Genomic DNA, 14508 nt, shown 5'->3' with positions numbered 1-14508 from the left:
TCGAGCCTCGCTGCAGTACCGACAGTCTTTCTTTCTTCTTCTGTCTCCCCTTCTCTTACCACCTCCACATTGTCTTGCAGGTTTCATGTATCTCGCATGCCTGTCCGCAATAGCCAGCCACTCTTGGTGAGCTGTACCGATAACTTTCACCGAGGAAAGGGTTGGTCTTGGCCGTTTGCCATCGCTGCGGTCCCATCAGGAGGGTCCCTCGCCAGGATGGGAACGTCGCTGTCGTTCAATCACCGCTGGGTAGCAAAGCAAAGAGGCGCTCAGGCATGTGTAGCAGCCCGGTGCGCCGTCGAGGAACAGGGAGGGAGGCGAGGAAACGGCATCATCTAAGATGCCCGCAACGTAGCTTTTGCAGGCTGCACCTTACTTACGTGTCACGTTCCGTTGGCTCATGTCCTGCAGGTTCGCAACTGAGAGTGAACGATACAGGTATGCACTTCACCAAGCCCCTCAACGCATGACGCTTCCTGCACGCCCAATACTGGAGACACCCCAAAGGCTTGCCGAGCATGCTGTTGTTACTTCTCCTTCCCCTTCGACTTCTTCATCTTCCTCTAAATCCCCCCCCCTTTATTTTTTATTTTTTATTTTTTCGTACGGTCCCTTCTCCGTTCCCTCCGCTGGTGGCGTGTATTTCCCCGGAAGAGGTTGGAAAAGCGCAGACTCGCCACGGCTTGCAGACGGCTGGCAGCACCAGCCACCTCGACGTGCGGTTTGCATATCGCGGAGAGGATCCCGTTGCCTGCAGTCGTCGTTGGTGGGTTAGCCAATCACTTTCCAAAATGTTCAATTTGGAGTCCGCCTTGCCCCCCTCCTCTTCTTTCTCTCATCCCACTCCACTCACACACGGTGCATTTCATATGCATATAGACGCCTGCATCCTCATGTATCATCCAGAATCACCTCTCTCCTCCTCCTCCTCCTCCTCCTTCCCTACCCCGTCTAGGTTCTTCAAATTCCCGTGTCGGATGTATCTGTAAACAACCGGGCGCCTGACGCCCAGATCTGGGAACACGGGTCCTTGAGATAAGTGCACTGGGTTAGAGTTGCGCGATTTGTCCCTCCCCCACTTGTACCGCAGCAAAAAGAAACAAACCAAAATGAAAATGGCGCTGTTAATGGGACGAATGGGCGGCCAAGAATGAAGATCAGGGAGAGTATCATGCAATATTGCGGGAGCAGGCCCGTTTCCTCTCCCCTTGCCTTCTTCTCCCCGCTTCTGTCCGACACACTCGGTCATGTACCGTCATGGTCTTGGTCCACCGACTAGGCTCACAGAGTCTTGTGCAGCCGAGTCCTGGGCCTGAATGCTTGCGGATCGGGATCTGTCTGTCATGGGGGAATAACTGGCTCTGCAGGTTGATTAGGTGAGGGCTGGGCGAGCGGGCGGGTGGAACGAGTGGTTTTGGCGTGGGGAGAGGGGGGAGGGTGGCAGAACCACGGCCCGCAACAGTCCACTCTCTACCTAAAACCAGGTTGTCAGCCTTTGTAACACGTTTCCTGCTTAGGGCTGTTGGGTGGGAGGCATAAGGGCGATTGAACGTCCTCATGCCATGCGGGAGGGCGGTGTCGGTCTCTTGTTACTTCTTCCACCCTCGAAGTGTATATCCTCTTCCTTTTCCTCAAGGCTGGTTGCGTTAGGGTTCCCTTGGATGTTTCCCGGGCCATGAGTCCTTGTTCTGTCGTTGTTCTTTCTTTCCCCACAAGAGGGCCTACCTTGGAACTTGTCCGTCTTGATGATGTTACGAGAACATGATTGATTTTCGCCGATGACTCAGCCCGTTAGTTGGGGCCCAAAAGGTCAAGCGTTACGAGAGCATATGGCTTCAGACCCGCATCTGAACTACGAGCTTCATATTCCTACCTCAACGATGTGTTCTCTGCCCGGGCCATTGACAAAGGGAGCCACCAACAGTAACGTTCCGAGAATTATTGATATGTAGTGTAGAGGACCAACACGCAGTCATTCACCCATCTTACCTCTCGGGAGTTGTCAATAAGGAGAAGGGAGATGGCTCATAAGGATGATGGCATCGTACACTTGACGAAGCAAGTTACCGGCACCTTTTACAGTCCCCTGACTGGCCCGCTCACCTGCTGGCCTTTATACACTTTCAAAAACCAAAGAGGGGGAGCGAGTGGCGGCTGGGCGAGAAAAGTGTTCTCGGAAGGACGGCATCATCTCTCTCAAGCTTTGGTTCCCCTTCTCGAGATGGACATGCGATGCAGAGTTAGGTACTTTGGTCCCCATTGGCTCTCCATCAAGGCTGACCACCACGACGCACCAGTACATTGCCGTTTCCGGACGGGTTGTTTGCTTTCATGGGGCAACCCGAGGGAATGGTAATGTGGCAGGGGGGGGTCGGCGGGTTCTGCGGGTTGTAGAAGTCCCCAATTGATTGCACCCGTTGTCGGGGGTATGCTCCTCGAAGCGACCGGTATCTCTACCCATCCAGGTTATCTGGAACAGGCAGAACTTGTCCCCTGGTCGCCGCACGTCAAATTCAACAAACCGTTGGGTTTCTACGCGGTGAATGCTTGATAAGGAAGACACCATGACGGACGGTGCAGTACCACTGCCGTAACGTTAGCAGGCAGTTTTCTTGACCCTTTCGGCTTATCCTTTTGAGAGCACGTGTGCCGCGTAGGGGAGGGAGCCGACGCCCTACAAACGTCACGGAGGCTGCGCTACATCTTCTGTACCTCGCTCAGGGGTTGTCCCTGATTCTCAGACCTGGGCTCATCTGGTCGGCGGCGAAGTGGTCTGTCACCCTGAGGCTTTACTTTGACTGCTGTAAGTGCGAGGACGGCGTGAGAGGTGTCTGGCTAGTTTAATCCAACGACCGGGTTCTCAAACTGACGGGGAAGGGGGGAACTACACTTTGGGAATATGGACTTTTGGGCTTTTGGTGTTTTCGTGGCATGATTGTATAAAGTTGTACAACATGGCCTCCATTGACTCAAGATGGACTAGCTATTTCAGATGGTAAGGATAGGATTCAACAATCGTAGATTATGCTTGTTGTTGCGAACATAAGCTTTGTCTAGCTCGAGGTAGTCGGCGCGAGGTTCTGGCTAGCTAGCTAGCTCTTATTTTCGAGTGACTGCGTTCTACGTCAAACTTTACACGAGATGTTTAAGAAGCCCCCCGGTCCTAGAGTTGGAGCCATCGCTCAATTTAGTCCAGCAGCCAGTCAGGACTCAAGAAGAATTGTCAGCGAGGATGTATGTGCAAATCAGGTTGGCTAGGCTATTGGCGTGCCCTCCCTGGGAAACTAGATGTGAAGTTTACCGCTTGAACTATGATATCGGATATAGGAAAGATTCGTTTCGAATTCAAAACGAGCGGCAAGGGTAGTCCAAAAGGTTTCCTGTTATTTACCTGCAGGAGGCAGGTTTCGCAGCATGGGTGGGCTGCGGTTGACGTGTGATGTACAAAGTCTACATAAGGAAATAATAAGGGGCCTGTCGAGGATACGGCCCGACGACCGGTTCCATTGCCGCCAGGCCGTTTTCTTTCTGCGCTGCCCAGACATCAGCTCCACAGCAGTCGACTGAATTTCGACCAGGAGCTGTGAGACTGGAAACACGAACCTCTACCACGGGCATCGAGCGTTCACGTCATGGTTCCAAAACACCTATCCCTCTCTCCACCAAATTCTATATCCCGACACCACTATTTGCGCTCTTTCTTTAGATGCAGTTTGAATTAATGAGGAGCAGACCATTCCCCGTTCCGTTTCCCTTCAAGTCCATTTGAGACGGGGAGGCTCGGTGTTCGCTCTTTAGTGATGGACGGCGTGGGTCTCGCCGTGGTAGCCGACAAGCTTCAGACGGCCAAGCATCTCGCCAACGGTGAAGAAACCGAGGCACTCAGCAGCGACGACGGCACCGAAGGCCACAGTAGCGGTGTTGATGCGCGAGGCGAAGGTGGCGGGCTTGGCGGCGGCGGCAGAGGCAGCAGAGCCGGCGGTCGAGGACACGGAGCTCAGGAGGGTGCTGGGGTTCTTCAGGATGCCGACGGCATTCTGGAAGTAGGACTGGAAGGTGCTGACGGGGCTATGTTGATCGTTAGCAGGCGGCAAGCCCGTATCAGTGCCAAAGCAACTCACGGAGGAGCCATCTTTTGGCCGTGGAAGACAATCTTGGACAGCTCAAGGCCGACGCGGGAGTAGTAGATGACCCAAGGAACCTGCTCTGTAGTCGCGCACACACGTCAGCAACTGGGCCGACCAAGCTTGATGGCGGCGCTCAATGGTGCTTGTCCTCATATATTCCTCGTCTCGGATGATGGCACATACTCTCGATGAAGTTGATAACCTTGCCGGTGCGGCCGCCGACCTTGCCGAGGGCGCTGACGGCGCCAGAGAGAGCGGGACCAGCGGCGCTGGCGGCACGGCTCAGGCCCTGGGCGGCCTTGGCCGAGTACTCGCTGGCCTTTCCGGCGGCATCCTTCGCGGACTCGCTGGCCTTCTTGGAGGCGGTGGACTCGAAACGGACGGCGAGGCGCGAAGGGAGGGTGCGAGCGGTGGTCCGCATCAGCGGGCGGGCGAGGGCGGAAGACATTTTGGGACCGAAGGGGGGGTGGGTGTTTGAGGACGTCGACGTCGGGAGAAGGGGATTGAAAATCGGGGATCTGGATCTCGGATCGGGATGCGTCGATGTGGGCGGCTCCGGGGTCGAAAAGGGAGCTTCGTTGGCGGCCAATTGATGGGAAGGGGTGGTGATGGGGGTGTGTGTTTCTGCGTGAAGGTGAAAAAAAAAGAGCTCTGCTGCCAGAGTCTGCTCTGCCTCCGACCTCTCGGAAGATTTCGCTTGTGCTGGTTGTTGCGAGCCGGACGAATGGCCCGTGCGTGCTGGGCCAAGGCAAGTGATGAAAATTCCAATTGAGGTCAGTTCAGATACATGGTACGGATACCTAACGCGCTGACCATAAGGTGTTCTAGCGACCTATACCGTTTTAGACACGGCCAATCGCGTAGGTGAGTTTGTATCCACAATGAGCGGGGCTTTGTTTTCACACCACCTGCCTACCTACCTAGGGATGTTCAAGTGCAGAGCTCTTGGCCGCTATGGGCCTGAGAGAGGAAGGAGCCTGATGAACTTGTGACAGGCGGGCAGCGACGCAGGAAACTGGGGCAGAAGGAATCCTGTCCTGCGATAGGGACGCTATATTTTGAGGTGCTTGATGCTTCTTCCCCTTGCGGGCTTTCCCTCTAGCACGGATTGCTGTTTTGTCACTCCTCTCACATGCCTCGAACAGCAGCCAATGTCCTCACCATAGTATCATCCGTCCCTATCCCCAGGGCCACATGCATCCTCACTTTCTTCCCCGAACGCCTACTCCCACAACATCAATTCGCACTCTCTAAATGGTATCATAGGGTTTCATTGGGAATACGTCTAAGTTATATCCAACACGAACAGAAAGAAAACAGAGGGAAAGAACCAATCATTCATGACACCAAATCGCCAACACCTCCGGATTATGCCCAAAAAACACCAACCCTGTCACACCAGCGCAGCTTAGTCCAGGCTCTGGATCATAACCTTGATCGCACCTGACTTGGGGTCTCTGGCCGCCTCGAAAGCGCCGAGGGCGTCTTCAAGCGTGAACTTGTGCGTCACCAACTTGCTGAGGTCGACGACACCGCTCTCAACCAACCGGATGGCTCTGGGCCAAGTGTTGCAGTAGCGGTACTGCAGTTGGATGTCAACCTCGCGGACGCTAGCGCGCATGAAGGGAAAGTTGATCTCGTTACGGCCTACACCGATGATGAAGACCTTGCCACCGAACTTGGAAGCCCAGACGGCAGAGGCGATACTGCTCTCAACGCCGGTGCACTCCATGGCCACGGCGGGCTCGACACCTCCAAAGGACTCGACGATGCGCTTGGCCTCCTCCTCGGCAGTTCCACGACCGACCTTGTGCGTGATGGCCGTGGGCACCAGCTCCTTGGCAAAAGCCAGACGTCCATCGTCAATGTCGGTGACGACCAGTGGGCAGGCACCGGCGGCCTTGGCGCAGAGAAGGGTGATGAGGCCGATGGGGCCGGCGCCGCAGACGAGGACTGGATCGCCGAGGCGTACGCCGGCACGCTGCATGCCGGCGAGGGCAACACTCAGAGGCTCCAGCATGGCGCCGTTCTCGTATGTCATGTTGCCAATCTTGTGGCACCAGACGGCGGGGTGGTTGACGTATCTGCGCAGGAGACCAGGGACGGGCGGGGTGGACAAGAACTGGACCTGCTCGCAGCCGTTGTAACGGCCGGTCAAGCAGGGTTCGCAGGCGTTGCAGATAACGTTGGGCTCGATGGCGACGCGGTCGCCGACCTTGAGGTGGGTGACGCTGGGGTGGACAGCGAGGATCTCACCGGCGGATTCGTGGCCGAGAATGTGGTCACCGTCGACAATCATGGGACCGATGCATCCGTGCTTCCAAAAGTGAACGTCGGACCTGTACGTGTTTGTGTTAATTTTGTCCTCTATTGCGGGTAATGTTCGCTGTCGCTGTCGCCAGGATGCTTGCTGCTTGCTTACCCGCAAATGCCGGTGCTCCGGACCGCCACTGTGACCTCGCCATGCTTCAATCCCTCTCCGGCCTGAACAGCTTCCAGCTTGGGCTCAGCCTCGTTGATCCACAGGTCGTGTGCGGGGTTGGTGAAGACGCCAATGTTGGCCTTGGACGGCTTGACAGAGCCGACGGATGCAGGAGGGTCAACAGCGGAGGGAGACATTGTAAGATGGGGGGACTCTTGAGCTTGTGTGTGTGATTCGACAGGGCCTTCTGAAAACCGTTCAAGGATGTGTCTATCCAAGAGGCACGAGGGGATTCGGCGGTGTGTTTGAAGCGTGAGTGCAAGAGATCGGCGAGACGACTGACGGCAGCGGCGGGAGCCTGAAGAGCGGGAGGATGAATGGATGGACGAGAGACGAGGAAGAGACGGAGTAGCGGGAAGACGAAACTGGAGCGCAAAACCACTCACGGGCTGAACGGTCAGTCGGTTGGATATATACCTACTGCCACATACCAATGCCTACCTTGGAGACCTCGTGGACTCTTTCTCCCCTCGCTAGTCCTCTTTTTTTTTTTTTTCCGGGTCAAGCAACCAGGAGCTTCTTCGGCCCCTCGATGATTTAATCCAGCCCCTCATCAACCCCCTCTTGGAGGTCGAGGATGCGCCCACGGCGGCCCCTCGAGGCGAATAGTCGTCCCCGGTTCCCCACGTCGCAACGTCACGCAGGGTCGAAGCTTGTTGGCAGGGGGGTGGGGCGCTGCCGCGTTGTGGGAATTGTTCGGTCGCTGTAAGACCGATTTTACCTCTTTGCGACTTCCCGCTCCAATCACGACGACGATCCGTACCCGACATTGATCATGCTCCGCGCGACGCTCGCACAACCAGAGCGCTTTCCTCAACTGTTGGACGCGCTTCGTCTCGCAGTTCTCGCAGTTTTCGCAAGCTCGCAGGTCCAGGCGCGTCGGGAGGGGTACATCAGCTGGGCCGTTATTCAGCGGAGGGGGTTCCCGCCCCTCGTCTTTTTCTTTTCATTTTTTTCCATGCCTTCACGTGGCTTCTAGACCAGGTCCCTTCGTCGGGGCTTCTGTCGTCCATCGTCTCTCTAATCATTTCGCTCCACGAATCGCGATGGTGCCCGATGCAGCATTTCCCTTGGCTCTATTCCGTACCGAAACCTCCTCGCGCACCAACTTGACTAGTCCCTTGAGCAATCCGACCGTCGGCCCCGAGGCCCCCCCCCCCGGTTCGCCCCAGGCACGGGGAAGCTGGGTAACCTCGGTCCTTTACCTCCCTTTTCGATATGCGCCTACATGGGGAATCTCTGGTCGCTGGTCGACTTATCCGCCCATACGCGCAACCCAGAAGCGGATCACCATTCTGAAAATTTGATGCCCATGCGTGCAAGTCGACGCAGGATGTATGCGATTGGGTTGTGCGACTCTTTCTGTGTCTCTTCTTGTCGGCCGGGATCGACCATCGCTCGCCCAGAATCGGAAGAGACTGGCCGCGCCGATGCATGCTCGGGATGTGCAAAACGTGTCTAGACACTTGCGTATGCACAAACGCTGCGCCTGCGGGATTTCCCAATGACCTTTTTTGGGTGGTGTCGCATAAATGATTCTCGACTCTCTTTCTCTCGACTTACATACCACAATTGCCATACCGCTCAATCGCTCGAACCAAAATCCCCGCGACCAGGGGAAGTTCCGAGTTATACCCGCAGTCGGGGCCAGAACATCCGAGGAGAAATCTCGGACTCTCACTCGTCTTCGTCATGCGCCGCTCAGACTTGACCTTTGGCCCGACGGGCGACGAATGGCACTACGAGAGATCATCGCGAACCTATGATCTCACCCGGGGCCGTTCGCCGGCCTGGACGGTCGGCACGAGCCAAGGGCCCGCTGAGACGTCCATTTCGGTCGCACCCCGCAGCACGGCGCTCGTGATTGTCGACATGCAGAACTACTTTCTGCACCCGAGGTGTCGAAACCATCCGGCCGGGCTGGCCGCGGCGGAGAAGACGAAGAGGGTCATTGAGAAATGCCGCGAACTAGGCATCCAGGTACGTATTGGTGCTCCCGCCCGTCGGTCGTCTGGAAGCACCCCCGGCAGATGTTGCCTTACCTACCTCCCGCCAGTCTCCCGACAGTTAGGGTGAGTGGGAGGGAACTTCTGCCGAGGGGTACATGAGGTAACATAACTCACCGTCACATGCACGAAACATAGGTAATTTGGCTAAATTGGGGTCTGGACGACGGCGACCTCGCGGCCATGCCCGCCGGCGTCCAGCGCGGCTTCTCTCGATCGTTGATCCAGGGGGGGGAGGGGCCAGGCGACACGGTCGTCCGACTCGGTCTAGGCGCGGATCTCGGCGACGGTCAGGGGCGCTGCCTCGTCGCCGGGGAGTGGAATGCCGACATTTACGAGCCACTGAAGCTGAGCGCCTGCCCGGAGGACGTGCGCTGCAACAAGAATAGGATGTCGGGCATGTGGAGCCCAGAGCAGCCGCTCCGGAGGTACCTGGAGCGATCCGGGTCGGCGGCGGACTCCGGCGGGGGGGAGGATGAACGCACTCGAACTCTTCTTTTTTGCGGCGTCAACACGGACCAGTGTGTCCTGAGTACACTGACGGATGCCTACAACGCTGGGTGGGACTGTATCTTGCTCGAGGACTGCTGTGCGACGAAGACGCCTAGGGCCCAGGAGGTATGCCTGTACAATGTCGCCGTGAGTCCCCTCCTCCCTACGCCCCAATCCCATTGGCATGGTTCCCGTGGTCGCGGTGGAAGCTACAGTCGCTGGCCGGGTGCTCACTCAGCATCGCATCGCAGGGCTCGTTCGGGTTCGTCACCTCGAGCGAGACTTTCCTCGCGGGGAAGGCCTCGTGAGAGGTTCAACAACACGACAGCGGCCCGCCCGCCTCGCATTGCAAGGAGGGGTCTTCTGAAGGTGAGTAGTCAATTGGCATTACGAGCGGTCGGCTCGAGTTGCGAGTGCACGAAAAGCTGACGATGAGTGGAGAGTGGAGACCAGATTGGTCGTTGGAGAGCAAACAAAAGAAAGAGAGACAGAGAGAAAGAGGCTGGGCGAGAAAGCCTAATCTCGTCACGGAAAACCAAGAGGGTGGTGTCACGATACGAGACAGTGGCCAATAAACGAACACGTGGGTGGGCGGCCACGAAATGTTTCCGAGAGGCGGTCCAGTCAGCACAATTTCGACACAATGAGCGGCCTGTCCCCCCCTCCCTCTCTCTCTGCTCATTCTTATCTAGCTTGTTCAATCTTCTTTGTCTGTATTCATTCGAGGCTGTGGCGGACGGTATGGCTCGTATTACATGAGTTCATGATGCTGCTTTAAATTCTCGTGACAGCTTTGTAACACCAGTAAATGTGTGCATGCATGTGTGTGTGTGTGTGTGTGTGTGTGTGTGAGAGAGAGAGAGAGGGAGCGGGCAAGCTCGTCTCCGTATGTAAAGCCTCGTACTCGCGGGTGACCTGAACGGTTCCGTGCCCCTACAGACCCATCAACATTCAGCAAATAAGTCCAGTTCATCTTGCGTTCCCATTTTCAACAAAGGGCCAAATGGCCATTCCGTGGTGCCAATGGGGCTCCCCACCTACAGCCTCACGCTCCTGAGTCCAGCGGGCGGTGCGGAAGTGCCCCCCAGTCATCCCATTCGTTGACCAAATATGTAAAGACGCCGAATGGTAGGCTAAGTCATTGCCCGGCAACTGCGTATCTCGCACCCCCCCCCCCCCCCCCCCCCCCCCGCCCAATCCCAAAAAGGCAACTTGAACGCATGTTCTTCCATTCGACGAAGGAAAAGAGTCACCCCAATCCATTCCGGGTGTTGGGTGGGGAGAGGAGAGAAGGGGATGGGCCTTGGTTGCGCTCACAACGCCTTTAATGATGATATGTTTACCTGCTTGAACGCCGATGTATGCATATGGTATGGTGGTGCTTCTGAAAGAGTGAGAGAAAGTAAGGCCAGATGGCGGTACAGTCGACGCTTTGATGCCGTTGTCGTTGCTTTGCGAAGTGGCGGTTATTTCTACGTTGCCACCGAAGGTTCTTCGAGGTAAGGTTGGCTCCTTCAGCCGCTAGTGACCACGACATCGCCTTTGCAGATGCCGTACGAGCAGCAGATCTCGGGGCTGGCCTTGCCGTTGAGGATGTCATCGCGCTTCTCCTGGGTTGAGAGTTAGAACGCCTCGGTTGTCAAGGGAACGGGGCGGCGTGGATTGAGACGAACATCTGGGCAGGGGAGCGGTCTGCCCTGGACGAAGGCACCAAGAGAGACCATGGTGAGAGCCAGTGAGAGAACCGTCGGCAGCTGCATGTTTGCGTTGTGGGTTGTGAGAGCAGGTAGGCGATAGATGGCCAAATGATTCGCCCTCGGGCAGTGGTAGTGGTTCCAGGACGGGTCGTCCGTCACTCTGTTGAAGATAGTGAGAGAGTTGAAGGTAGTGAGAGATCGGGCGATGAAGGCAGAGAAAGAGGAGGGGCGTTGGATGAAATACCACGAGACAAACCAGGCAACTGGAGGAATGCAATGGGTTCGAGATCCGCAGACAGGCGGGACGGGAGGAATGTGTGCTCTTTAAACGGATAAACAGACGCACACGAGCGTTGCTCTGATAGGAGACCCTGCGGGAGCCATGGGTGATGGCGTTAGTCCGCGCCACACCTCGCAGCTTGGTGTTAGCCAACGCCCATCTCCCGCTCACAGGGCGACGAAGATGGGGGCCGAGGGCAAGGGTCGTCGTGGAAGGGCCCGAAGGATGAGGTGGGTAAGAGGGTCTCATGTACGCCGGCTCTGGAAAGCAATGATAAACGAAAGGGATAGAGACCAGATGTTGTGTGCTCCAGAAGCCGCACCCCCTCCACACCTCGGATCCGCAACATCTGACATGCGTCACTGAGACACAGCAGCTTGCCCATTACCATGTCGGACACATGGTGCGCCATTGTCAACTGATGCCGTCGGCCTCGCACTTGCAGGAGGCACCCATGTGTTGCGTTTGACGGAGAAACAATGAACGAGGATGGAGTTGCCAAGGCCTTGGATGATGGAGCAAGATGTGCAAGTCCGAGACCACTAGGATGTTGGGCGCAAGCAGGAAAGTGGACAGGTCGCGAGAGCTGGCTTGCTGAGGCCGAGACCGTGGGAAGGGAAACAAACACTACTGGCAATTTGTCGCGAACTCTCGGCTAGTGGTCCGGCAGGGACTGAGTACACCATGCTGGGAGCTCCGTCTGTGCGAGAAGTGTCTCCCGACTCCCTCTCCAGTATCCGTTCCAGCTGAGGACCCGAGATTGACCGGGGCCGGTAGCGGGGGCTGAATACTACAGTACACATACGAAGTGACGAAGAGTGAGGCGCGGGAGTCACAACCAGGGCGGCAACAAGTGAGACGAGAATAGCAACTGTGGCTGAGAGGACGACGTAAGTCGGATGGCGGACACGAGACTTGTCGCAATCAAAACGCAAACAGTGAAATGTCGGCCGTGGTGGGTTTCTTGCCCCCTTCTTTTCTTTGCTTTGTTTTCCTGCATGCTTGCAGACATTTAGAACACGGAACATGTGTGGCTTGTTGCCCAGGTCTCTTTTTAAGATTAGATTGCGGTTTGGTCGTGTGGTCGATAGATCGTGGGGTCTGCCAAGAACCATGGACCTCCCTGGTCTCCAGGCCGTTCAAATCGAGCAATGGTCGACGGGAGGCTGCTGACCTTGATCATTATCATCAGAATTGTTGTCAACTGTTGATGCTTGTTGATCGTTTGGCGTCCGCTCGGGTCCATACCGTATCTCAACTGCAACGGCGACGATCCGATTCTGTGGAAGAAAAGCCGGTGGGCGTAGTCCCAAGCGGCCAACCCAACAGCAAAGCAGCCAAGCCGCGAAGGTACAAAGACAGAGCGGCGCTGTTAGCGGCCAAAGCTCGGATTTTGTCGCACATAAGGTATGATTTGGTCCCACGAGACTCAGAAGGGAGCAGCGTCTTGACCGGGGGCTACCGGGTGGTGGACTGTCCAGTCTTACTTCCCTGCGCCCCCTGCGCAGAACGACGACGAGCTTGTAAAACAGAGCGTGCCGCAAAGGGCATGTCTAGACTTGAGTCACTCGAATACTGGCTTGCCTCTAATTCGTGTACTTAGATGTGCGCCATCTGAAGTTACCAAGGAGACACGACGGCTGCAGCGTTCCCGCTGTAGTAATGCCGACGAACAATCGCGCCAGGTCCCGTTTATCAGTAAGACAGACCAAGTCCTAGTTGAGCGGCTTCGGTGAGACCCGGGTCGGTTTGTTGACGAGTTGCGAGTGTCGCCGAGTGGGGGGCGTTGCGTTGTTTGTGTGACTTTTGTGTTCGAAATCTCGGGAATTGGAGCCGAGAGCGATGGCGGAGAACGTAGTGTGATTGATTGCCTTGTGCGAGGTAAGACAATCGCCGTCTTCCAATCCCTCCAGAGATGTTGGGAAGAATGCGCGAGCACTGCCGCCCGTAGACTCGGAACGGTTGGAATTGACCAAACACCTAAAGACTTAGTCGTATAACGAGACAGCTGTGCCCTCTCAGAGCAACAAGGTGTGGCGATTAGGGACAAGCCAATGAAGAACGGGAGGCGCTGGTTAATGTAAATGGCCTGGCAGGGCAGGGAAGGCAGGGCAGCCCCGGTTCACCGCGCGGAATTATGCACCGCCACGGCCCACGGGCTGGCATGCTGGCCGAACGCTAAGCTTTGTGGGCTCGAACCCTGCCCTTGGTTGTTGTGGGCAGTGAGAGAGGCTCTGTTCCTTTCGTTTCATGCTCTTCACCCGGCACGCGCTGACCTGATTCGATCTTGCTCGGTCCTGCCGAGTTCTGATAGAGGGCGTACATGTACTCGCTTGGCTTTGAACTGTTCTTCATGTCTTTTTCCGGGGTCCCCAGGTTGGGGCATCTCGCAGAATCACACTGCACCCCCGTGGAAGAAAGCCGCCGCCAACGCCTACCAACCTACCTAGGCACCCAATCCAATACACTCACTCACTCACTCATCACCAAGTGATATCTCTCCGTCTCGTGCAGTCGGCTCTGCGGCAGCTAGGCTCGGCCCCACAGCGGAGACCTTGCGTCTTCCGTGACCAATTGACAAATGCCCTTCTTATCAGCAAGGCGACAAGACCCATCGGTGGAGATATAGAACCCTGGCCTTCCTTCAGGGAACAACTAGGGTGCGCTCTCAGTCTTCCTCTTCAATTCGTCTCCCGCGTCGCAGGTTCTTGGACTTCCCGGTTGCAAAGTGGTGTGCATATTCACCTACCGACGACCCATCACTATGTCAGTGCGCTGTCAGCGATAATGGAAACCTGCAATACCGTCATGGCCAGATGTTCCCTCTCCCCCTTTCCCGTCAGGGTAGATTCGCATCGATCAACACGTTCCGAAATCTGAACAGTGTCATCCACAACGGCCTCCAACTGGGCCGGCGAGTACCCAGAGTCCCTCTTCTCTCGCCATGCTTCATTGGACACATCAGCCCGGAACACCCGAATTCGCCTCCCACTTCTTTTTTCTAGCCCGCTACCAGAGCTCCAGTTCCCCTGGCTGAACCTATCCTAGATGGTTGTCAGGTGCCGGTCTACTTCCGAACCACACCAGTCCCGCCATCAGGGACGCGTCGGTGGGCCGTCAAAGGTCTTCAATGCCGCGGTTCTTATCTTGATCGCTCCATCGTCCCCCCACCAGTTTCGCCTCAGAAAGCTGGTTTGTGCTCTCCGAAAAGAGAAAAATGCCCGCCCTTGAGGCTGTATATCTCCAGTCCAGAGATCTGCGTTGGAACCCACCGCCCGTCTGTCGCGCTGTGATAAGGGCTCCTCCACTTTCCGCAACGAATATTACTGTCCGGCTCGCCACCGCGTTCATTGGCGTCGGCCGTGAATCTCTCAACCCTCTTACAGTTGCCAGTGATTTGAGCATTCGCTCGCGTCTGTCCAAC

General features: G+C 56.3%; 4 protein-coding genes across 4 annotated transcripts; 1 reads left to right on the top strand and 3 right to left on the bottom strand.

Annotated features, from left to right (window-relative positions):
• Positions 1-3794: 3794 nt before the first annotated feature.
• On the bottom strand, positions 3795-4575 carry CH63R_05707 (ATP synthase subunit G; the record flags this gene model as incomplete). The annotated part of the gene is made up of 3 exons (XM_018300682.1): positions 3795-4068; positions 4122-4206; positions 4311-4575. The coding sequence occupies 3 exons, from the start codon at positions 4573-4575 to the stop codon at positions 3795-3797; spliced, it is 624 nt and encodes a 207-aa protein (XP_018158532.1).
• A 960-nt stretch (positions 4576-5535) lies between these two features.
• CH63R_05706 (Alcohol dehydrogenase GroES-like domain-containing protein) lies at positions 5536-6746 on the bottom strand (the record flags this gene model as incomplete). The annotated part of the gene is made up of 2 exons (XM_018300681.1): positions 5536-6466; positions 6550-6746. The coding sequence occupies 2 exons, from the start codon at positions 6744-6746 to the stop codon at positions 5536-5538; spliced, it is 1128 nt and encodes a 375-aa protein (XP_018158531.1).
• Positions 6747-8301: 1555 nt separating this feature from the next.
• On the top strand, positions 8302-9536 carry CH63R_05705 (Isochorismatase; the record flags this gene model as incomplete). Its single annotated transcript, XM_018300680.1, has 2 exons — positions 8302-8589; positions 8754-9536. 2 exons carry the CDS (start codon positions 8302-8304, stop codon positions 9534-9536), a joined length of 1071 nt encoding a protein of 356 aa, XP_018158530.1.
• A 1085-nt stretch (positions 9537-10621) lies between these two features.
• On the bottom strand, positions 10622-10867 carry CH63R_05704 (uncharacterized protein; the record flags this gene model as incomplete). Its single annotated transcript, XM_018300679.1, has 2 exons — positions 10622-10717; positions 10781-10867. 2 exons carry the CDS (start codon positions 10865-10867, stop codon positions 10622-10624), a joined length of 183 nt encoding a protein of 60 aa, XP_018158529.1.
• Between the last annotated feature and the right edge of the window lie 3641 nt (positions 10868-14508).

Source organism: Colletotrichum higginsianum, chromosome 4 (assembly GCF_001672515.1).
Source record: "Colletotrichum higginsianum IMI 349063 chromosome 4, whole genome shotgun sequence".
Taxonomy (NCBI): Eukaryota; Fungi; Ascomycota; class Sordariomycetes; order Glomerellales; family Glomerellaceae; genus Colletotrichum; species Colletotrichum higginsianum.
Note: the sequence above shows the minus strand (reverse complement) of the source record. Positions and strands in the feature narration are given on the sequence as shown.